This window comes from Mesoplodon mirus (assembly GCF_964341445.2).
Source record: "Mesoplodon mirus genome assembly, chromosome: 9".
Taxonomy (NCBI): domain Eukaryota; kingdom Metazoa; phylum Chordata; class Mammalia; order Artiodactyla; family Ziphiidae; genus Mesoplodon; species Mesoplodon mirus.
Window position 1 is genome coordinate 97,805,972 of NC_138985.1, and position 25,274 is coordinate 97,831,245.

A 25,274-nucleotide genomic window follows, 5' to 3' on the forward strand; every position below is an offset into this window, starting at 1 on the left:
GAACTACTGATACACAAAACAACCTGGATGAGTCTCCAGAGAGTTATGCTGGGTGAAAAAAGCCAGTCGCAAAAGGTTACATATGGTAACCACATTCTCGAAATAACAAAATTATGTAATTTGGACAACAGACTGATTGGCAGGAATTAAGGAGGGGATGAGGAAGGAGGAAAGTAGGTATGACAGTAAAAGGGAAACATGAGGGGACTGTTCTGTATCCTGACTATATCTATGGCAATATCCTGATTGTGTTATTGTTTACAGTTTTGCAAGATATTACATTTAGGGGAAACCGGGTGAAGGGTACATTACATCTCTCTATATTATTTCTTACAACTGTAGGTGGGTCTACAATTATCTCAAAATTAAGAGTTTAATTAAAAATACTGTTGATATTCTGTGGTTAAGAAATGGAATTCTAAAGAAAAACTGAGAGATTTTAGGTAGCGACAATTAGTAATTTATAAAACCTCCCTCTCGAGGAAAACTCCCCTCTCTTGGACTCATATCGATCCCTTTACTGACTATAGGGGGGAAAAAGCTTAGAGCATGTATACTGAGTTGATTCTAACAGAATAAACAAAGTAGATTTTTAGAGCAAAGTAGAATTTTAGAGAACATTTCCTTCAAGTAGATGCATAAGTAAGGAGCTGAGGCCCAGAATGGCCGTTATATTAGGAAGCCTGGGGTCAGGGCAGGTATCCAAATAAACATATCCTCTAGGCATTTAGAAATACAAGATTGGAGTAGTGCTGAAAATTCATGTCCAGAAATGAAGTTAGACCACTCCCATAGAAATAAAGGTAAGAGTCTTAAGGGAGAATGGAAGGAAAAAAATCAGCAATATTGATTTTTTCCTTTTTTCACCAAAAGGAAAAAAAAATATGATTTATACTATGACAATACCTAAGGACTACAAATACTTATGGTTCATATTGGGCAAAAACTCACATATTTAATTTCTTTCCTAGACTAAACCCATCTACTTACATAAATATAAAGAAATACAGCACATCTTGGACACCACCCAGAACTGCCCCTTCGATAAGCCAAAGGACTCTTATGGTAAGCTCCTCAGAATTGCTCCACTCTGTGTCCCAGAAGTCATTTGAAAGTTTGTCACCTCTCAAAGGGCCCAAGAAGAGGAAAAAACATTCTCGAGTCAAGGCCACAAAGACTAAGTACATGAAACCTGTCAGCAGCAAATGGGAGACTACTCCCTCAAGTTCTGAGAAGGATGCAGACAAGAGTCTGCAAGCTGAAGAATCCAACCAGCAAGACTCTATGCAAACAGTCCCCCATCCAACTAAAAATAAGGGAGAGCAACCAAAAAAGAAGGATGGACAACCCACCTTTCATCTGAAATTGCAAAGGGACAAATAATCTGTCTTTATGCTGCTTTTTGAAAACTGTGGATGAAAGATAACATATGCTTACACAGTAAAATGAAAAAGAAAAGAAAAAGAAAAGCCCTCCCAGTCCTTCTATCCCTATCCCACCCCCTACATGTTCATGTGCATGTACTGAACTACAGATTTTAGACATCCCATCTTCTTTAGTTGGAACATCTTTCAGAGAGTTAAAAGGAAATCCAGAGAAAATATAGAAAATTAAAAATCACTTCGATATTTATATTTAATTTTTGTCAAGATGAAAAAAAAAATCTCTGAACTTTTGATTTCTTCTGAAATGACTTATTCAAACAACACCAAAAGACTAAGACCTCAAGGAAGGAATGACAAGTACTATCACTGACATTAATGTCCCTACTAGGCACTTTAATGAATCAGTCAACAAACATCGTGTCTGCAGTGTGTTAGAAACCACCAGTGATATAAAAGACATTCCTGTATTTTTACTACTGTATAACCGTACATATAAAACATACATGACTAAAATAATTGCAGAATAAGACAGTGCATAGTAAAGTACTAAGTTGTGTATCTCCAGTAATTAGAGAAAATACTACATATTAAAAGATGCTAATTGCACAGAGGAAAAGTTTGACACAAAATGGCACAAAAATGCATAGATTACTGTTTAAATAGTCATTTTGCTTCTCAAAATTCAGCAAAAGTGTAAAAGATTAGATGTGCAGTTTCTGTTAGAGCTGATGAGTGTACATCTCCAGCCATTTATTCAATGTGAAAGCAAGTGGAGCACCTCACAGTTTGTCACTCATAAGACAGTGAGTACTAGTGAGATTCCTAAAGGACACTGCAGAGAAACAGGTTTGTCAGGCAAATAAGTCGAGATGGATGCGGTGAGAAAAGTCAATCAGCCTGTAGTTGCAGGTCAACAGTGGCATCCATTACAGGATGAGGATCAGGCAATGAAGATCCCACATGCTGCAACTAAGAGCCAGTGGCCCCAAATAAATAAATATTTTAAAATAATAATAATAACCTGCCAAAAGAGAAATCACCAGGCCCAGATGAGTTCACTGATGAACTCTACCAAGAATTTAAGAAAGAAATTATACCAATTCTCTACAATCTCTTCCAGAAGACAGAAGCAGAAGGACTACTTCCTAACATATTCTATGGGGCCAGCATTACCCTAATGCTAAAACCAGACAAAATATTATAAGAAAGGAAAATTACCAATATCTCTTGTGATCATAGATGCAAAAATACTCAACAAAATATTAGAAATAGAAGTCAATAATGTATAAAAATAATTGTACACCACAGTCAAGTCAGCTTTATTCTAGGTATTCACACCTGGTTTAACATTCAGATATCAATATAATCCATCACATCAACAGAATAAGGAAGAAAAACTATATGATAACATCAATAGATACAGAAAAAGAGTTTGACAAAATCCCACACCCATTCATGATTAAAAACTCTCTGCAAAGTAAGAATGGAGGGAAACTTCCTCAATTTGATAAAGAATATCTACCAAAAAATCTTCAACTCATGATCATACTTAATGATGAAACAAGATACTGCCCTATTAAGATCAGAAACAAGGCAAAGGTATCTGCTCTCCCATTCCTATTCAACATCATACTGGAAGCCCTAGGTAGTTCATTAAGACAAGGAAATAAAAGGAAGAAATAAAACTGTATTTGTTCACAGAATACATGATTATCTATGTAGAGAATCCCAAAGAATCAACAAAAAAAAATCCCTGCTGGAAGTAATAAGCAATTATAGCAAGGTTGCAAGATACAAAGTTAATATACCAAAGTAAATTGCTATTTTATATACCAGCAATGAATCCTGTAATTTGACATTAAAAACACAATACCATTTACATTGGCACCAAAAATTCAAATACTTAGGTATAAATCAAGTATGTTCAAAATCTATATGAGGAATACTGCAAAACTCTGATGAAAGAAATCAAAGATCTAAATAAATGGAGAGACAGTCCATGTACATAGATAAGAAGACTCACTACTGTCAAGATGTCAGTTCTTCCCAACTTGATCTATAGAGTCAATGAAATCCCAATCAAAATTCTAGCAAATTGTCAACAAACTTGATTCTAAAGTTTATATAAAAGGATTAGGACTTCCCCAGTGGTGCAGTGGTTGGGAATCCGCCTGCCAATGCAGGGGACATGGGCTCGAGCCCTGGTCTGGGAAGATCCCACATGCTGCGGAGCAACTAAGCCTGTACGCCACAACTACTGAGCCGGCACTCTAGAGCCCGTGAGCCACAACTACTGAAGCCTGTGTGCCACAACTGCTGAGCCCACGTGCCACAACTACTGAAGCCCGTGCGCCTAGAGCCCGTGCTCTCCAACAAGAGAAGCCACCACAGTGAGAAGCCCACGCACCACAATGAAGAGTAGCCACCACATGCTGCAACTAGAGAAAGCCCACCTGCAGCAATGAAGACCCAACCCAGCCAAAAATAAATAAATAAATTTATTTTTTTAAAAAAAGAAAGATTAAAGATTCAGAATAACCAACACAATACTGAAAGGGAAGAAGTCAGAGGATTGATATTATCTGACTATAAGACTTAAAAGACTTACCTATAAAGCTACATTAATCAAAACAGTGTGGTATTGACAAACCTGAATTCCATGTCCAGCCCCCCACCAAAAAAAAATCCTTTAAAATCGGAGACCACTGTGATAGGAGGGCTGAGTATGTGCTGTGACCCCATCCTCTTTGCAGACATGACCCAGATTCTGTATCACCTTTGGTTCTCCACACATGACAGCAGTGATGCCTCATGGAGCCTGGGTAACTGAGTCGGCACTGATGCTACTGACCCAGGCAGAAGGGCTTTATAATAGGAAAAAAAGACATACGCTAACTCTGGAGCTTTCATCCTGACATCATTAAATTGTTCTTTTATAATTAGGCTTTAAGATAAGGATGATCTGCCCAACATCACCAAAAAAAGTTATATTTCGTTTTTATCCCGGAAGGGTGAGCATACTTTCTGCATATAAAAGGGGTACTTAAGTCATTTTTTCCACACAAAGATCTCCTTCTATACTATCATAGCTGAATCCTTTACTTTCAGAAACATGTTATAAACTCCTAATTGGCAATTTCTCTTTCAAATAAACTATAAACAAAGAAACAAGTATTTCATCAAGCATTTGGCCATCTTCACCCCTCACCTCCAAGCCTGCTAAGAGCCTCTATTCTCCACATTCCTAGGTAGACCACTGGCCCAAACCCTGGCACCCTCCAGGATTCCCAGACCAGTCTCTGCAGATTGTTCTATCCTTTCTTCTTTGGGAAAAGTTTGTGTGGAAAGAACTGTTCATGTCTGAGTCCTGCATGATGGACAAAAGAGGCTCTGGGCGTGAATCTACTAGAGAGATATTAGGAGAGTGAGATTTTGTTTAAAGAAATAAAAGATAGCAAAGTCAGCTGATAGAATGAAGTACTCCCTCTACAGAGGTAACCACAGTTCTGAAAATGACTTGTGCCCAGATGGCAGGGCCACATGAAGGAAGGCACCTGGGTAAAAGAGTCACCCCTCCTGAGAACACTTGGAATGAACTACGACAAGACTCCACTGAAAATACATGAAATGTGAAGACATCGACAGTTCTTCTTGATGTCTCCTGAGTTCCTGTAATTGAACTCCAGATCAGTGAGGAAATACCCTTGGGGAGGCTCTTCATTTCTCTGACCCAGCCTGTCTGCACTGACCAACACAGGCTCAAGCGAGCCTACAGAGAAGAGAGATCCCTGGAACCTCTGTAGGCAGGATCCGTCTTCAAGGCTACAGAAAGAAACTCCAAATCAGGAGAAGGAGCCGCACCCAGGAACGGGGGCATGTGAGCCCTCTGCCTCAGCATGACTCACCATTATGCCCTGACGTGCTTGGGTTCACACAATGGGTTTCAGCATGACACCACTCTAACCCCCTAGCTTGACGCAACATCAGTTGGGGCCCAGAGTGGCCAGAGCTCATGGGTTAGTCTCCTCTGGCTACAGTCAGCCTTTTACATTTTCCCCAATGCACGGTACAAACCTCACTTTCTATGTGTGCGGCAGTGAACGGAACAAAGAGTGTACCATTTCGTTCAGCCAGGCTTCACTTGCCCTGCCCCACCAATGGTCTGGCCTGGTGGCCAGGTACTTGTTTGTTGTGGAAGTACAACACTCCACAGGGGTAGAAGCAGGCAGTTGTGGTCCATGGCATACTAATGGCCAGAGACCCAGCATCAGTGTCTTTGGAGCCATGGAGGACCTTCAGACTGCCACAGAACTAGCTGTCCGGCAGCTCCTGAAGCAGTGCTCTGATAGTGTTGTTTGACTACTTGAGGCAAAGCCCTTTGGGTTTTCCTTCAGTATGTGCTGCTATGATTTATTTTTTTAGTAAGAAGCCAACATACTGTAAGGAGGAGTAAAGAGCTAGTCAAAAGTTTTTCTGCCCTGGGTAAAGAATACTGTTATGTCAGTGAAAAGATTCATGAGTTTACACAAAACTACGAAGCCCTCAAATTGCCTTTCATAGAGGCCAGTCCTCTAAGGGTACAAAGTCTGTGTTAGGCAACACTTAATAGAAATGTGGAAGGGTCCACCTCTTCACTTGAGGACACAGCAGACCTCTCAAAATGAATGAAAGAGCGAAGTTCCTTAACTCTCACGTCATGGTGTGCCTAATGGTTCATCTTCAAGAACATACATGACCAGTCAAAAAGGAATCGAAATCCTTCCAGTCCCAACCAATTAATGCCAAAGGCATCTCAGAAAAAATGTAGAACTTTAAAGGGAAATAATGGATGGTCTGGATGAAAACACTCATCTGTAGGAAAACCTAACCCTGCCTTCCCAAGAAGATGAGGGACAGAAAGAGTGTGGGAACTGAAGAACCAGAAATAGAAAAATGCTTGAAAAAGTATTACACAGGAATAAAACAGGCTGTAAATGATAAAGGGATCCTTTAAACTCTCTTACTGAAACTGTGCTGCAGGTGATAAGTTTACCTGCTCTCTTTAGAGAAGGTCATACAGATGATGACAACTTCTCCCTTTTCAAAGGAAGGAGGAGAGTTAAGCCATGAGGTCACCATAAGGGATCCAGGGTCCCATGCAGGGTCAGTTCAGATTTCAAAGCAGCCAACTCCACAACATCCACACGCACTGCGGGACATCTGGTGTTTTGTTTTGTTTTTCTCTCTTTAAAAGTAATTTCAATTTACCTCTATTTAGTTTAACTGCTGTTATGTAATTGGTTCTTTGTTTTTTTTTATTGTTTGATAGAACTATGATTCCTAAGAGTGTTTTTAAAATATATGGTTTTAATTTAATTGTGATACATTATTTCCATTTCATTAGGTACCCTAGAATTAGAAGATATAGTACTGTATTTTTACTATTATTTAAACCATCATCAATGTTTTACAAAACTAGGTGGAGATATTTGAAACAAAGGGAAAAAAAAGACGATTACAATGTATCTATTAGAAGTCTATAGGACTTCCCGGGTTGTCCAGTGGTTAAGACTCCACGCTCCACTGCAGGGGGCGTGGGTTTGATCCCTGGTCAGGGAACTAAGATCCCACATGCCGTGCGCCTCAGGCAAAAAAAAAAAAAAAAAAAAAAGTCTGAAAAAAGTCTATAAAAGTAGCTTAATATTTACCTCAATAAATTTTTATTCATTTTCTTAGCTCCAAGTAAACAAAAACCTAAACAACAACAAAGATATTCCCAGTTAAACCTATCAGTATTTTTATTAGTTACGTTCTAAGTTCACAGATTAATTTAAGGGACTTGAAATTTACAAACATTTGTTTCTTATTTTGTAATTTTCTGAAATTTGTCATTTCGGATTTGTTCATGATACTCTTTGCTGGCTAAATGTCTTTAGATTATATGAAGTTAAAACTTTTCCCTTTAAAAAACAATAAAGGGGCACAAATCCAGTTCTAGAACTGCACCCTGAGAAAATCCTCCATCCACTCCCCAGTGAGAATACCAAAACTGGTTTTTTTAAAAAAAGTCAGTCTTTAGAAGTTGTCCTAAGGGCACACAACAAGTGAAGAAACATTTATTCAAGAAAATCTAACAAATCTCAGTAAGAGCAGTGAGAGTTTGTGGCACTTAAGCCACAACCCATTTCGCCCTTCACCCCAGTTCAGTATGAGGGAAATTCCACTCTCCCAAGCGTGTGACCAAGGACACAGGAATAGCACTCCCACAGCTCCCAGTCAAGGGCTATGGTATCTCCCTAGGCAAGGCAGGCTGCTAGCATTTCTCATGTCCCTACCTTTATTTCAGAGGCTAAAATCCAGGCAGGTACAGCCAAGAGGTCAGAGCCACCTGTCCTCCACCCAACCAGAGGGCTGAGTGGAGGACAAGACAAAGGCTCTTCCCCAGGTTCAGCAGGCCAAGAAGCTGGAGTCCCAGTCACCTTTGCCCAAGCTTGTTCATAGGGTGGAGGTTCCATGCAGGGTAAAAAGACCAGCGGCTACCGCCCCACCCAGCACCACACTCAAAAAGCAGAGGTGTCGCTCTAGAAGAAGTGGATCGCTGCCTCCACCCCCAGCTCCACAGCTGTGGCTCAGATAGTTTGCCCCAGGAGGAGAGGCATTCCATAAGAACTAAGAGCTCTGAAGTTCTCCCTACCTATACTGATTTGTTTGGAACAGAATGTGGAGAAGTTCAAGCCTAAGGGTGCTGTCGAAAACAACAGAGATTTGGGTGGTTAGCAATTAAGAGGAGGCTAGTAGCTTGATAAGAGCGACAAACTCTACTAGAGGACCACTATGTTGTCAGAGGGAACCAGTGAAAGAGACGGCTAAAAAGAGCCCTCCAAGGGTTTAAAAAAAAAAAATTAGACTTTCAGTAAAAACTGGCATACTGGACACATGTTTAGACACATATTTATCCTTTTTTTTTTATCCTTTTGAGAAGAACACACATGCTCCTTCTCAAAAACCTACTAAAATAACAATTTTATCTTTTAAGATAAAGCTACAAGGATGCGACTAGGAGAGGAGGCCATTTTGGAAGCTAGAAAGCAGAATGGCTTTAAACTTCTCAACTTCTAGTGAAAGCTAGATGGTATGGAACAAGACTTTCAAAATTATAAAGGCAGCCTTTGGGCCCCTTAGCTCTTGGCTAGAAAGTCAAATGAGATATGCCTCGGGGAGCACGGCCTGTGGAAGGCAGCCCTGGGCAGCAGTGTGGTTATATTTAAAATTATAAAGGCAAATTATTTTTAACCTAAAATTCTATACTCTTCTAGCTTTGATCAAATTTAAGAATAGAGGGCTTCCCTGGTGGCGCAGTGGTTGAGAGTCCGCCTGCCAGTGCAGGGGACACGGGTTCGTGCCCCGGTCTGGGAAGATCCCACATGCCGCGGAGCAGCTGGGCCCGTGAGCCATGGCCGCTGAGCCTGCGTGTCCGGAGCCTGTGCTCCACAACGGGAGAGGCCACAACAGTGAGAGGCCCACGTACAGCAAAAAAAAAAAAGAAAAAAAAAAAAAAGAATAGATCAAGAAAAGCTTCTGACACAGGAAATATGAGATCCAACATTGGACAGAGGCAATGAGAACCCCAGGATGGTGGTAGTGAAATGAAATGCCAGGATGACAGCTGTGTATCAGCCCAGACTTGTTGGGAAGGCTCCGGGGGAGACTATCTTGGGAAGACATCAAGTACCATGCCTACAAATTCCTTGAAAAAATAAATTATGAAGATTTAAGGGTTGGGTTAGTGTTAAGTACACAGAAAACCAAGCAAACAAACAAAAAGTTAAGGCGAGTATCATCTCCAGAAAAAGACAAAAAATTATGCAGGAAAGGAAAAGAAATCATCATTTTCTGTGTGGCTCAGCTACTATATATTGTATTTACATAGTTATAATATTGTAGACACTGAGTACCAATTTAAACAAAATAATAACCAATTTGGAAGAGGGAATTAGGACTTGTGGAACATGAGTCAGGAAGAAGAAAGCTACATCTTCATCTTCTATAGTTGAGAGTCAAAAGATTATGCCGGAAACTGAAAAATCAAGAAGTACCATTATCAGCCTGTTACTTACAGAGCAGAGGTAAATACCTAAAGAATCAGGTAAAACAGATGAGGTGCTTACCCTGGAGAAGAAGAAGGTGCTAGTGTGGGACTACTGTTTTCTATAACAAACTCTGATGAATTCTTGACTCTTTAAAAACTATGTGCATTCTAACTTCAAATAAAATTCTTAAATGTATACTTTTATCTATTCTATATTGTGTCACTTCATTCACCAGTGTTCAGGTTTCAGCGTGACTAGTTTATAGCAGTACCAAAAAATTAATTTTATCTCTGCCTTGAAGGCATTATTATGAAGGCTAGACAAGATATTCAGAAATTCTGCTTTTAATAACAGCTACCATTACTGTGTGCCCAGAACTGTACTAAGAACCTTCATGCATTATCTCCAATTTCCACAACAGCCATGCAAAGTAGGTATTGTTTCCATTTTACACATGAGACCCTGATGCTCAGAGAGGTTAAATAATTCACTAATCTGTAGCAGAGCTCCTTGATCCCAGAGTTTCTGTTCTTCCTTCCTATTAGATCACAGCACCTACATCACCTCTTTCTAGGGTTTGAGTTTAAAAGAACTACAAAGGAGAAAAAAATGTAGCAGTTCAAAAAACTCCTTTGAGGGAAGGCCAGGGAGGGGAAGAGGAACCCTGGAGGATTCAGCAATATTACTCGGTAGCTGTCTACTGACTTAACCGAGCTTAACCCCAAATTGGAATTTCCAGCTGGTCATGTGAGCGTAGAAAGCAATTTTTAAACTCTGGCTAGGAGCCCCTATGATTACAAAAATAAAAGCTCCGTTCTGCTCTTATTTTGAAATAAGATATTCCAGCTGTTCCAGCATGGGCCTAAACACCCTGGTGAGGACACTAGGACGACAAGGATTTGTGTCCAGGGATGCCCAGTCATCCTACAAAGCTGATTTCTGAAAAGGAGAGGACAGATGCCTAACTGCTTCCCCAGTGGTGACCTGGGTCTGGGATCTCAGACCAGATGATCTGGAGGGTCCCTTCTGAGTAAGAGTCTAGGTTGTATTTACCTTGGTTTAAAACATTAGGAGTTTTGAGAGTGTCTTGGCCAGTTTCCTTTCTGGAATTGTGGTGTGATATAATCAAGACACTTACCTGCCTCTTTTAAGTCTATTGGTTGGTTGGTTCAGGTGTGGATAAAGTGGCCGGTTTGGGGAACAACAATGTTGTTTACATCTTTCTTTCTGAAAAGTCAGGAGCCACCGGCAAGAAATGAAAGTGAAATCAGGGGATAGTGTCATCAGTCAGCACAAATGTGACAAAGTTCAGAGAGCTGTTTACTTAGGCACAACTGCGCCTGCCAGCCGGTCATAAGCTCGGGGCTTATGCTCGGGGCTGCATCGTTCCCGTCCCCACCGGCCTCGTTTCTGGAACCTGACATTAGGAGGCAGCGAGAGAGAAGAATCAAGCGAACCTGATTTCCTGCTCCTCCTCTTTATGAGTGTTTTGGGGGTTCTGCATCTTTTTGGTAAGTACCTACCCTACATGCCCCACAGCTCGCCCAGACGCCTGCCTCTCTGCAAGACAAGTCAGCTTTCCTCTCATACCCTGCGTTCTAGCCATGGGCCCGGGGAAACGACTGGCAGTCAGGGTCTGGGGACCTTCCCCCGGATACAGACCCACCTTCGTGAGCTCTGCTCTTCCCTCCTTCTCCCTGCTCCCTGCAGCATCACCCTGTGCGACTCTGGCCTCAGAAGCGGTACAGGTAATGCCAGTATAACTGGTTAGAAATGCAGGGGACAACTGTGGGCAGCAGGATCTTGCACCGAGTCTGTACAAATAACGGTTTGTGACGCATGAAGTGGATTCTTCATCAGAAATAGGCCACCAAACAAAAGCAGATCACTGACTCGCAGTAGCTAAACTGGTAGTTACAGGAAACACCATGAGTTCTTAAAATACGCACTGGGGACTAAGATTGTCAGAAAGACCTGTGTTCTTGACTCAGAAGACAAGAGGGTCTAAGAGATTTTCAGACCCTATGGTATTAGACTACATTGCTTTTCACACCTTGATGGAAATGCACGGTGGGATTTTAGTTCAGTTGCTGCAGATCTTAAATGATTTTTTTTTAACGTGGGCTATTTCCCTAATAATTTCCAAAATGCTTCCTCACCTGTAAAATCAAAGGCTCTTTGGGAAGAGATAAATACACGTATGTATGCGACTCGTCCTTCCTCCCTCCCTCATGACAGCTGAAATGCATTTTTCAGTATCTTCTTCCTAAACCCCATCTCTCCCAAAGTCCCGAATCCGTGCATACGACGTTCTCCTTTTGATTTCGTATATTCCCCTTTCTCAACTCTCTTTCCAGCTAACCCCCTGCTTTATCTAATCACTAAGGTTGTTCGTTTTCTAAATTTCACTTTTACATAAATACAACACATGACTCTGGAAATATTATTAATGCAAAAAGAAAGGAACTCTTACCCATAATGCCCAGAGATATCGGGGCAAACATTAACATTTTAGAACAATTCCTTAGTCTCTTTCTTGCAGTCATACTATAAAGCGTGATTTCAGACCTGGTTCTTCTAAAGGCTGCATAGTTTTAGTATCTTGATATGTCATAATTTGATTCTAATGTTCGGCATTCAAGTTGCTTCTCATTTTTTGCCAAAGTAATACTGTGATGAACATTCCTGTATATAAATCATTGATTGCATTTCTGATTGCTGCCTTAGGGTAGACTCGTAAGTGGAATTACTTGGCCAAAATGTATGATGATTTTTAGGGTTTTTAGTGCCTTTTGCCATACTGCCTCCCAGAATGTTTCTAAGAATTTTCACATCCACCATCATTATATGAAAATGTCAGTTTTACTGCACTCTTGATATCAGTGTTTTTAGCTGCAGTTTTAATTTATTTATTTATTCATTTATTTTTGGCTGTGTTGGGTCCCCGTTTCTGTGCGAGGGCCTTCTCCAGTCGCAGCAAGCAGGGGCCACTCTTCACGCGGTGCGCAGGCCCCACTGTCGCGGCCTCTCTTGTTGTGCAGCACAGGCTCCAGACGCGCAGGCTCAGCGGCCATGGCTCACGGGCCCAGTTGCTCCGTGGCACGTGGGATCCTCCCAGACCAGGGCTCGAACCCGTGTCCCCTGCACTGGCAGGCAGACTCTCAACCACTGAGCCACCAGGGAAGCCCCTAGCTGCAGTTTTAATAGGGAAACTTATAGGTTATTTTACTTGGCATATCTTTGATTACATTACATGAGGTATAGACGTTTTTTTCATGTTAGTTAATGTGATAGTGTTTTATAATAAGAAATATGTGTTTGGTCTCTGTCCCCATTTCTGGCACAGAGCTCCTAAAACCCTTGGAACTTCCTTAGTGATAATAGAGGTAAAGGTGTCTTTTTTTAATTCATTACAAACCCTTTTCAACCACCTCTGAGTTGTTAATGACTCGACTTTTGGCAAGTCGCTAAAGATGGGGCCGGCTGCCAGGGGAAACCACCACCCCAGCCCCCAACCTCTAGGGAGGTGAGAGTGGCTGGAGCCTGAGTTCAATCACCAGTGGCCAATGATTCAATCAATCATACCTACGTAATGAAACCTCCATAAAAATCCCTGAAGTACAGGGTTCAAGAGCTTCTGGGTTGGTGGACACACGGAGATGCTAGGAGGGTGACAGGCCTAGAGAGGGCATGGAAGCTCCACGACCCTTCCCCCCACCCTTTGCCCTGTGCATCTTCTGGGTGGCTGTTCCTGAGTTGTATCCTTCTATGATGAATGAGTATTCTAGTAAGTAGGCTGTTTTCCTGAGTTCTGTGTGAGCCACTCTAGCAAATTAATCAAACCCAAGGAGGGGGTCATGGGACACTCGAAGTTATCCTAGACTTGCACTGGGGGCAGGGGCAGCGCTCGGCTTGTGGCACTGACCCCTTAACCTGTGGGATCTGATGCTATCTCCAGGTAGATAGTGTCAGAATTAAGTTAAATTATAGGACATCCAGGTGTCACAGAGAATTCCTTGGTGGGGAAAAACCCTCACACATTTGGTGGAGGGTACAAATAAACAAAAGAGTTTTTTACAGTTAACTATTTTGCATTCCTTCTTATGTGAAATATCTCTTCATATGCCTTGTCCATTTTTATGGAGGTTAATGTTCTTCTTATCTGTTTGCATGAACATTTGTTATATTAGGTATATTAACCAGTTCATGTTTGTTGCAGATATTTTTCCACACTCACTGACTTTTTTTTGGGGGGGTGGCTGCATTGGGTCTTCTTTGCTGTGCTCCGGCTTTCTCTAGTTGCGACGAGCGGGGGCTACTCTTCATTGCGGTGCGGTGGCTTCTCTTGTGGCGGAGCACAGGCTCCAGGTGTGTGGGCTTCTGTAGTTGTGGTGCAAGGGCTCAGTAGTTGTGGCTCGCGGGCTCTGGAGTGCAGGCTCAGTAGCTGTGGCGCACGGGCTTAGTTGCTCTGTGACATGTGGGATCTTCTCGGACCAGGTCTCGAACCCGTGTCCCCTGCATTGGCAGGCAGATTCCTAACCACTGTGCCACTAGGGAAGCCCTCCATGATCACTGACTTTTAATTTTACATTTTGTCGTACAGAAATGTATATTTTAATAGTTAAATCTGTACTGCTTTTTTCTTTGTAGTTTCAATTTGCTTTTAAGCTCAGAGCGTTCTTTCTCATTCATAAATCAAATATTTACTTTTTTCTAGATCTTTTTTTTTCTTTTGTCTGTTTGTTCCTTACGCTTCACTATTGGATCCATGTGAGATTTATTTTGGGATGTGGAGTGAGATGAGGCCCTAAAATAGTTTTCTTTTGTTTTAAATAATCAATTGCTTCAGCATTAGTCAGTGGAAAACCCTGTCTTCCACTGAATTATAAGACCAATTTTATGGTGTATTAACTTCAGATACATGGCTTTTCTGAGACATTCTGCTCTCTGAGCTGTCCATCCAGTACCCCTGCCATTCTGTTCTATTGAGCCCACATTCCCCTCAGTTATTTCTACCTGGGAGCTGGACACTGCAATGACCTCAGTGACTCTAGCCTGCCTTAGGCCTCTTCAAGTCAACTACAGCTTAAGGTGAATTAATTAATATAATAAATATCTTTGGAAGTTTAATCTTCACATGCACGCACAGTATGTTCTCGCAGAAACTGAGACTTTTTGCAGGGCTTTCTTCTATACCCCTGGGCTCACACCACCTCAGCGGTCTCAGCCCTGTCAACATGACAGAACTGAAAGAATTTAGTAATGAGTTTACGCATTCCTTCGTTCAAGGGAAAACGGTCCACAGATCCAGGGAGCACGGCGCCTCGCAAGCGGTGGAGCAGTCTTTCTAGGGATGTGGGACAGAACATTAGAAGAGGCAACGTGGCTTATGCTGAAGCCTCGACCTCGTGGCCGGCAGGTCCTATTTCCTGGGGAAGGTGAGCTGGCCCAAGCTGCTGGAAGACTGTGATTGGTGTACGTTAGGGTTCCTTGACAGGTGTTTCCCAGGCAGGCTGACTTGGGTTTGGATTTGGGACCTGGGCTGGGCCACTGGGGCCACCTCATTTTCTGAGTCCCAATATACAACTTACCTTGATCAGCCCCAAATCTAGACTTGAATAGACTTTGGGAGGGGACGCCCCCGACCCCCAGCTCTTCTGTGAGGACACAGATCCCCTGCCCACTCAGCAGCAGGAGGGAGGTGGAGGTGCTAACAGCCGAGACCCTGGCAGAGCAGAGAACATAAAGGAGCAGCGACCCCGGCCCCTTCCTGCAGCGTCCCGCCCACCAGCAAGCATCAGGCCTCGGTCAGCACCCGCCTAAGAGTGACCAGGGAAAGATGCGCTTTCTGAGGGATGCAGGGAGAGGCCCCATAGCACCTGTTGCTCCGTTTGCCTGTGATTTGCTTTCTTTGAGTTATTTTAGTGAGTTACAAAGCCATTTCATATGCGTTACAAACTCTCCAGGTAAGAACCACATCCTCCTGTGTGGGGGGGATGGAGGTGAAGTCTGAGAAAGCTTAGCCTCCTTTCCGGCCAGCTCTCAAAATAACTTCTGCAAAACTGAAGGTCTGAGTCTAAGTGACCGTCTATCATTCTCTCCTTCCTCTTCTTTCCTTCTGACTGCTGGGGGCAAACTGCGTTCACTAGTTTTACAGCAGGGCTAGTGGGCAGAACCGCCAGAGACAACGCCTGGCACTGCTCCAACCCCAGCTCAGGAACTCTCCGCACCTTCAGCCCCGCCACCTGGGGCCTCGCGCCTTAGGTCTGGGGGAGCAGGGGCTTGAGTTAATGAAGCACCTAGTGAGGATATAATCCAAACCTCTCACCCTGGCCTCCAAGGTCCTCAGGGACCTGGGTCCGCTCACCAGTCCAGCCTCGTCCTGTCCCCTCAGTCACTGGGCTGTCACCCAGCCCCTGGTCTGTTCCTCTCCCAAGCCGGTATTTATAACCACTGCACTCCGTTTCTAGAAGGCGCTTCCCCTGGCTCTTTCACACCCCTCAGGCCTCAAATCAAATGTCTCCTTCACAGACAGGCCTTCCCTGATCCTCCAATGGAGACCCATCACTTCCTTCTACCAGGTTCTCTCCTTCACATCACCCTGTTTATTTGCCTCCCAAACCTCTTCAAAAATTATAATTATCTTTTTAAAAATACATGTTTGGTGTTTGTCTCCCCAACCAGAGGGCAAGCTCAAGGAAGGCAAGCCCCTGCTTTGCCCCGCATGTTACTGATTCCCCAGGGCCTGTGACTCAGGCAACCGTCCAACATGTATCATCGCTGGAGTCACAAGAGGAAACCCTGGCCTCATCAGCAGAAGGGGGGCAGGGGCTCTCCACATGAGTGCAGGACAGAGGGCAGGAGCAGCACAATCGAGGGTGACAGCCAAGGCCGTCCACTCTTTGCTGGTACTGTTATCTGTCTTCAAACTCTGCCTTGGGGCCTGTGAACCTTGGTCCCCCCGTAAACTGCACTGCGAAGTCCCCCCAGTAAAAACCAAGCGAGGATGGGTCCCAAGGTGCAGGCGTTTGCTCATTTTTAAGGATTTTCCCCCCCCACACCACGCTCAATTTTTTTCTGACCTTTGCTCCCAGCTGGATCATCTGCTTACTAGCAGGGCTAATGAGCAGCAAAACAACTGGACAAACAGCCAGTTAATATTAATGGAGCCGCTGAGACAGTCTACTGCAGTAGCTTGCTGGAGGCGGAGGGGGCGGCGAGTGCGCCGACTCCACGCTGCAGTCTCACGGTGTCACCATGTTTCTGCTGGCAAAGCTGTTTTTATTTACATGGAAAAATGAAGTAAATCCAGACGTCACAGTGTTCCATAAAAAGCCACTGCTGGCCCGGCCGTCCACGCGGCATCTGAAACCCAGGCTGCTGCTTCCATCTTACAACATTTGGGAAACAGCGCTGTGGCCTTGTTTTCAAAAGTAAGAACCTGAGCTCACGTTTCTGCCAAAGCAAATACGACACATTTCCCTTTCTTCTTCCCTTTTTATTTTCGTCAGGAGCCACGCCCAAGCCACAAGCACACTGGTGCCCAGTGAGCTCAGCTGGATGCAAGCTGGCTCTCTCCTCTGTCAGAGTCTGTTTTGCTGGCCTTCTTCTGCTCTTATTTTCTTCCCTGGGCTGCGCTCCCCCTCCCCCCGTCACCTCGCAGCCCCACCCTCCGCCCCTGCCCTGCTCTTCCCTCGTGTCCCCTGTCTCCCCTGGACCCCAGCCTCCACCGTGGCACCAGAGCAGGCAGCAGTCCACCTGTGCAGATCAAATTAACTCACTTCAGTCTCACAACAGCCCCCAGGGACAGGCCCGCAGGCGCGTTAAGGGCGGGGATGTAGACTCCGACATGCTCAAGGTCACGCGCTATGAGCGACAGGACAGCAGCCTGAACTGCGGTGCTCTGGCGCTAAGGCCCACACTCTCCACCACCACATCCCTCACACCATCCCAGAGTCGTCGGCGCCAGCCACCAGTCAGGCCAGCTTCCTGGAGTCCAGGTCCTCCAGGGAAGCTCTGCTCTGAACTCCAGTGCTAGTGTCTTCTCAGGAATGTCACTTCTCTGGGCCTCACTTTCCTCCCTATGATAACAATAATTTAAGTAATACTAGGTAATGTTCCACATGCTGCACATAAATCACCTCACTTAATTTCCATAACATTTACAAAACAAGTTCTGTTGTTATACCCATTTTGCAGATGAGAAAACTGGGCAGAGAGACATTCAGGTAGCTAGTAAATGGTAGAGCAGGGATTTGAACCCAGGACACACAGCTTCAAAGTCTAAGCTCAGTGCCACCCCCATACACGAGGAGAATAATGCGATGTCCACACACTGTGGCCATGAAGATTAAAGAGGATGATGCATGTGAGGGCCAGACCTCGGGAGATAAGGCTCAGGTTCTTACAGTGATTTCACAATTCTGCCCAACAGGCCTGACCAGGCTCACTTGGGGAAGTTACTGAGCCTCACTAAGCCTCAGTTTTCTCCTCTGGAAAGTGAAGATAATAACATTAAATGTGCTCTCATAGTGAAAACTTAAGAATACCTGCTAAGTGCTTAGTACAGGGCCTGGCACAGAGTAAATGCTGAAAAAGATTTTGAGGTCAGTATTTAATCATTAATAAGCCCTCAGTCAAACTAGATTCCTTCTTAGACACCTCCAGTGATCACAAAGACTTCTCAAAGCAAGTTCTGCCCTCTAAGGTCCCCGATAGCTTTCTTAAGTCATTAATGAGAAGGAAGGCCCGGAGATGAATCTGTAGCCGATAAACTAAAAACCCATCCGTTTTTCTTTCAAGCTTCTGTTCCACAAAACTTGCAAACTGTGTAGTGTCTGACAGCAAAATTATAACATCCAAGTTTTGCCAGGTCATGGCAGCAACTGCTCCTGCTGGGGCGGGGCGGGGCCTCACCACACCTGAGTCCCTCTTTGCAAAGGGGCCTCACAGTGTCCAACGCCTGAAGCTAGCTACAGGCTCACATACAGGTCTGAGAAAGGGGACAAGCTTGAGGAAACTTACATTTAGGGAACGGGAAGAATAAAAAACAGAGAAGGAGGAGAAATAGAACAGAGATTCAGGTCAAAAAAATAGAAGGAGGGCTTCCCTGGTGGCGCAGTGGTTGAGAGTCCGCCTGCCGATGCAGGGGACACAGGTTCGTGCCCCGGTCCGGGAGGATCCCACATGCAGCGGAGCGGCTGGGCCCGTGAGCCACGGCCGCTAAGCGTGCGCGTCCGGAGCCTGTGCTCCGCAACGGGAGAGGCCCCAACAGTGAGAGGCCCGCGTACCGCAAAAAAAAAAATAGAAGGAGGCATTTACGAAGCTCTATGTGCCATGGCTGACGTTCACGAAACCATTCAGAGGTCACTCAGTGGATACTTACTGCGTGCCCATAATGTGCCAGGTAGTCCTGGTGTTGCGGATATAACAGTTAAAGGCAGATTTTGAGAGAGACGGGCAGCCATAGATTTTTGTCTGATTTGCCTAACAGATAAAATTCCTTGCCCAGGGGCTTCCCTGGTGGCGCAGTGGTTGAGAGTCCGCCTGCCGATGCAGGGGACACGGGTTCGTGCCCTGGTCCGGGAAGATCCCACATGCCGCCGAGCGGCTGGGCCCGTGAGCCATGGCCGCTGAGCCTGCGCGTCCGGAGCCTGTGCTCCACAACGGGAGAGGCCACAACAGTGAGAGGCCCGCATACCGCAAAAAAAAAAAAATTCCTTGCCCACATGGAGTTTACATTCTACTGAGGGTTGTAGGTGGAAGACAAAAGAAAACATTTAGCACGTTAGATGGTAGAAAACGGCAAGGAGGAAGAGCAGGGAAGGACCGCAGTGGGAGCGGTGCCGGTGCCGCGGAGGGGCTGCTACGGCTTCAAAATGCCGACCAGGGATGGCGCCACTGAGAAAGGGACCTAGACCCAAGGGAGGCAGACACGTGATAACAGAAGAGCACCCCAGGTGAGGAATGCAAGTGCAAAGTCCTGAGCTTGCCTCAAGTTTTTGGAAAATGCGAAAGGAGCCAAATTGGCAGAAGCTGGGGGAGGGAGTGGAGAGCAGGAATAACGGGGGAAGAGGTCCAGGAGGTGACATGGGCACTAACAGCACTGGGGAGTCCTGATCCCAAAGAAGCAGGAGAAGGCCAAGTTATTGTTAATGTTGTCCCTGGAAAGTGGGCGCCCTTGGCGTCACGAGTCACCCTTGTTAACAAGTTCCAGGACATTTACACACCTGCAGGCACAGCACACTGTATCATTCCCTGGCCGAGGAATTCAAACGTTCGAGAGTCTCATCCCCACCCTCTGGAGCCCTCTGGAGGGGGAGCTCGGACTGAAGGGGACACTTACAGGAACTTGCCTTCCTCTCCGATGGGCACCTATAAGGGCTCATTAAACACTTGATGAACGGAGCAGAATCTCCCGGTGGTGGACAAGCGGTGCCCTGATATGAGCGACAGTGCAGGGTGCTCCAGGAGGCTACCCTCGGGGGCACCATTCGGGACAGAGGCATGCAGATGGTGAACTCGGGCAAAATGGCGAGAAACTAAATAAGCCCCATCTGTATATAAAGTCTTGTTACTGAATATCATTAGACGTTCAGGCAGGAAGAATGAACTGACAAAACAGAATGAGGTGGGTGATTTGGGAGTGGGTATTTTTGCTAAGTCAATGTAGAGAAAGGAGTTTTGTGGGGAATCTCGTATGTTGGGATAAGATGAAAATGTAATATGTGAAGTCATGATTAGAGCAGTAACAAATCAGAAGTTATAAATAAGTGTATGATCAACATCTGTATACAGCAGCCACATAATGATTAAGCTGATAGATATTTTAGCATAAAAGAAAGAAGTGTTTGGGAGCTGGAGACTGGAGCTACAGACCTTCTCTAAAACGGAAATAAAGGTCTACGGGCAGCAGTTCGCTGTCAAAGCAAAGCAGTCAAAGTCCACTTTGACTCTGGAACTCAAGAGAGCACGTGGTAGACCTTCAGCCATCTGAAGTAAACAAGCCAGTGTCGGTGGCAAGAGCTGGCCTCCCCGCTCCATCAGCCCTTCTCAAGTGTCCCTTACAGTCAAGGGACAGGCCAGGGGTGAAACCTATGCTGGGAAAAGCTCTCTGGTCACCCATTCTCTGCCTGCCGGGTGTCCTATACTCGGGGCGTGGGCGGCCAGAGGGATTTTCAGTGTGACAATCTGCCAGAGCGCCAATCCTCCCTCAGACACGACCTCATGAAAGTTTCACTCTTTTAACATGAAGGGGGCAAGAACATAACTTAGAAGATCAGGATACTATGTCTGTGCCTCTTTCAGCCATCATCCCATCAATGTGAAAACTTCAGAGGTACTTAAACTAAAAAACAAAAGCAAACAAACTGCCTCGAATGCACTGTCTGGGAGTGTCCTCCTTCTGCTTCTCTAACTGGGACTCTGCTGCCCTGGGCTCTCCGGTGACAAGCGTGAACACACTCCACACACTCACTCAGAGTCAAGATCTATGTCTTGGTCCAGGGGCCCCACTGCCACAAAAGGGTTATGCTTTACGATGACCGTTGTGACGGCAAAAGGCTAGCAGCCTTTATTTATAAAGAGCTCATATATACTGACAAACAGAAACCAAAACTGAAAATGATAGAAAGAAAAAAAAAAAAAAATGACAGCACTCCCAAGAGAAAAAAACAGAGCCGGTCAACAAACACTTAAAAAACGTTAAACCTTGCTCATTAAAAAGAAACAGTATAGCAATGCTGTGTCATTTTTCGTTATCAAAGATGAAAAGACAAGAAAATTCAATCTGGGAGGATAAGATGAGATAAGTACTCTCTTAAACTGCTGGTGGAAGGCTAAACTGATTCACAAACATAGTCACCGTGGCATTATTTTTAATATTATAAAACAACATCGTAAGAATATATAAACCACACACAATAGAACAGCTAATGCAGCCGTTAAAAATATTGTTTAGGAAACACTTCTAGTGACAAAGGGAAATATTAATGCTATAATGATGTTTACAAAGAGGGATACAAGCACATGTATTTACGTGGTCCCAGCTATGTAAAACAACATTATAGAAGGAAATGTGTCGTTGAGTGGTTACTTCTACAACCTTGAAGTTATAGACGATTTTTAGTCTTGTCTCCATAATTTCGTGCATTTTTCTAGTTTTCTACAACCAACATGCATTACTTTATTATAAACAGGAAAACGTCACCTAAAAATAGCAACAGTGACTCAGCAGTGTCCCCTTCTGCCCTCTGAAGGAAGCACAGGCTTATCATCTAAAGGGAATGAAAAAGCTCATTGTGGTGACAACATGAATACTAGGATTGTTAAAAGCCAAAACAAAACAAAACAAGGTCAGCTCTTAGCAAGGCAGAGAAGAGTACCTTAGGGTTTTCCAACCAAATAACCATGTTGTTTTACTGGGAAGTTGTTTAGAAAAAAGAAGCTAGGACTAGCCCCCAACCTCTCTGTCCACATCCCAACAGGAAGCACGGAGGAGCCATCCCAGCACTGAGTATATATGAGACGTAAAACACGGCCCCTCACCTCAAGAAGCTTTGCCATTTTGTTAGATAAGTACATGCAGGACCTAAAGGATGCTACATGTCATTTTCATCCATTCAAAAAAAAAAAAGAGTTCCTACTGTGTATCACGCACCACTCTGGGATAAAACAGCTAGTGGGAGCATAATCTTGGCCTTCAGCTATATCAGAGTGTGGGCTGAAGTAGTCTGAGAAAGCTGGTGAAAAATTAGTAGGACTCAGAGAGGCAGAGAACAGGGTAGGACTTGAGGAGGTGGAGTGCCTGAGCGGGTGGGCAGTCGGGAACGGGGACAGTGGGCAGGTGCCGGACAAAGCAAAGCAAGGAGGGAAGACCAAAGGGAGCTGGGCCTCACTGGAGAACCCAAGTTCAAGTTCTAAGCCGTACCAGATCGTGGTGAGCCTCACGTACCAGGCATAGGAGTTGGGACTGAATTCTATGCGCATAAAGGGGTGAGAGGAAGTAAATCAGGGACTACCGCCTTCTCCACACGACTACTCATGGGCTTCCTAGCTCCAATTTATTTTGTCTCACTCTCTGTTGAAAACCTCGAGAGAGAAGAGGAAGTCAGAAACAAAGGCCCTGGGTGCCTGGGGAGCTGCTGCGTGACGTGGCTCAGGCAGTCTCCTCTGAGAAGCCCCAGGAATCTTTTTGCATTAAGCTTAATAATATATATATATTTTTTCTTAGCTCAAGTGTAACAGGCTTGAAATAGGAGAAGTAAGAGGGAGCATTTACACAAAGGCACCCCAACTCCCAACCTGGACCATGGAGGCAAGTCAAATCTTATTTCCCATTGCACAATGGTGTAAATCCGGATTCCAGTCCTGGAAATCCATCCTACACCCCGAAATACCTAAATCCATTAAAAATGGAGATACAGGCTTTTACAAACATTTGTTAATATGTAAAACCGTGCAAACTATGTTCCTGTTGGGAATTTTTCCCATCCTGTGGGCTGCACTGGTTAAAACTTCTTACCGTACCAATCTAATACCGTGGACTAAACACACCCTTTTTATACCTGATAAATCTTTCTGTCTCTGCCAAAGGAGTCACTGATAAATCTGTATTCTCATCAGCCACCTACTGCAGACTGAACATGTGTCCCCCCAAAATTCGTATGTTGAAACCTAACCCCCAACGAGACAGTATTTGTAAGTGGGTCCTTTGGGAGGTGATTAGAATGGGATCGGTGCCCTTAAAAAAGAGGCCCCAGAGAGTTCCTGGTCCCTTCCACCATGTGAGGACGCAGAAAAAGTTGAGCCCTTACCACACTCCGAATCAGCCGGTGCCCTGATTTTGGACTTGCCGCCAGAACTGAGAGAAAGAAACCTCTGTTGCTGACAAGCCGCCCCGTCCACGGTAATTTGCTGTAGCAGCCCACGTGGACTGACGCTGCCCTCCCCCTCAGTCTGTTCCACATCCTGCCCCCTCTCACCACGCTTTGTTTTCCCACGCGCAGGACAAGTGTGGGAGTGGTCAGGCAGACCCTCCAGCCAGCTCTGGAAAAGGTGAGGGGCTGCGCCTCTCAAGGGGTCCCTCCAGAAACTGATCTCCAGGGCTGCCTCTGGGCCTCTCTCCAAGGCCACCACTGGCCACGACTCCCTGCACTGCCCACACCACGGGCAGCCCTGGCCGGGTGCACTGCAGGACACCACCCTGTGTTCTGACCCTATGCCCCTACGCACTTCAGGATGGAAATGGCTGTTTTGTTCCATATTGGCAAATTTACAAATATAAAGGCACAGTATGCAGACTATTGTTTGAGAGGCCAATTTGGAGAAGTCCTTCTGATTAAAAACTTAGTGAAAAGATTTCTCCAAAAAGATGACCAAGGTACATCCTATATATATATCGATACTATATACTATGGAGGGACTAGAGAAGGCAAGTTTCCTGTAGATCAATTTGGTAAAATGCAGTAAAATCACTAAAAAATATTGCTACCCTTGACCCAGTGATTGCAGTTTTAGATATTAATCCTAAGGAAAAATCAGATTCAGCAAAGTCTCACGCCAAAGGGCATTCAGTTACGATCTTTCCCGCCCTCAAAGCTGCCAGGAGGGCCCTTCCTCCTGATCTCGGCCCAGAGAGGCAGCTGAGGACTTAGCCCCTGGAGCCCGCCTGGAGGTTACCCCAGATGTCTTGGTTGTGGTTTGGCTGTCTTGAAGGGAGTTTGCCACAGGTTTTTATGGAATTCCAGAAGGGAGAGCATGAGCTTGAGAAGAAACTGGGAGGGAGACAGGGAGAACCGGACACTCACGGCGTGACTTCCTGCAGGTACCCAGGAAGGCGCCCTGCGAAGCGCAGGAGAAGATGCCTGTCCTAAGGTCAAGGCGGAGTAACCAACTGCTGTTCCTGGGAATCATGACACTCACAGTCACAGTGATCTTCCTGCTGTTCTTTGCTCTCCTCTGGAAGGCCGGCAACCTTATCGACTTGCCCAACCTCAGAATTGGCTTCTACAACTTCTGTCTTTGGAACGAGGGCACTGGAGCCCTACAGTGTCACCAGTTCCCTGAGCTGGAGGCCCTGGGGGTGCCTCGAGTTGGCCTGGCCCTGGCCAGGCTTGGCGTGTACGGGGCCCTGGTCCTCACCCTCTTCGTCCCCCTGCCTCTCCTCCTGGCCTGGTGCAACAGTAACGAGGGAGAGTGGCAGCTGGCCGTGGGCTTCCTGGCCACGTCCTCCATGCTGCTGGCCAGCGGCCTGGGCCTCTTCCTCACCTACACATGGAAGTGGCTCCAGCTCTCCCTCCTGGGGCCTGGGTTGCTAGCTCTGGGTGTTGCCCAGGGCTTACTCATCCTCTTGCTCATGGCCACAGTCGTGTTCCCTCAGAGGGCAAAGGACAAGAACTTGGGAGCTGCCAGCTCTGTCTAAAGGCTTACGTGACTGCAAGGGTTCTGTTTGAACTATGCTCAGAGAAGGTGCCAGAGAATTCACGGGCTGCTGTGTCTTCTCAGCCATCCTGTTTCATAGCTAATGCTGATCTCAAGATCTAGCAGACGAGACCCACCGCGGAGAGGGTAGGGCACCCGACGTCAAGAACAGGCAGCAAGGGCTCCCTCGGCTTCTTAGTGTAGGGTTGTGTCCCCTTTGGGACTTGTAAGGTTCCCAAGAACACCCTAAAACCACACAGCTCATTGTCACAAGAATTCCTGCTTTAACTAACTGATCTGAGCAAGCCATTCTTACTTTATCCTCAGAACAATGGGGAGATGAAGCTTCCTGTCATGGGGCCAGATTTCCAGGACAAGTTGCCAAATGCCAGACTGGAAC

General features: G+C 45.2%; 2 protein-coding genes across 5 annotated transcripts in view; both read left to right on the plus strand.

The window, feature by feature from the left end:
- The window catches only part of AGBL3 (AGBL carboxypeptidase 3), a gene marked incomplete at its 3' end in the record, with an annotated part of 116,479 nt that extends 115,096 nt beyond the window's left edge, over positions 1–1,383 (plus strand). The window contains 1 exon segment of the mRNA XM_082632943.1: positions 972–1,383. Coding sequence (XP_082489069.1) covers positions 972–1,383 — 412 coding nt within the window.
- Positions 1,384–10,257: 8,874 nt separating this feature from the next.
- TMEM140 (transmembrane protein 140) lies at positions 10,258–25,087 on the plus strand. 4 transcript variants are annotated; one of them, XM_082632190.1, is made up of 3 exons: positions 10,258–10,484; positions 10,690–10,965; positions 24,279–25,087. In XM_082632190.1, exon 3 carries the CDS (start codon positions 24,315–24,317, stop codon positions 24,873–24,875), a length of 561 nt encoding a protein of 186 aa, XP_082488316.1. In that variant the 5' UTR covers positions 10,258–10,484; positions 10,690–10,965; positions 24,279–24,314; the 3' UTR covers positions 24,876–25,087. The 4 variants fall into 4 exon arrangements, with proteins under 4 accessions (XP_082488316.1, XP_082488317.1, XP_082488315.1 ...); XM_082632191.1 differs by having other exon boundaries at positions 10,694–10,965; XM_082632189.1 differs by having other exon boundaries at positions 10,258–10,965.
- Positions 25,088–25,274: the final 187 nt, after the last annotated feature.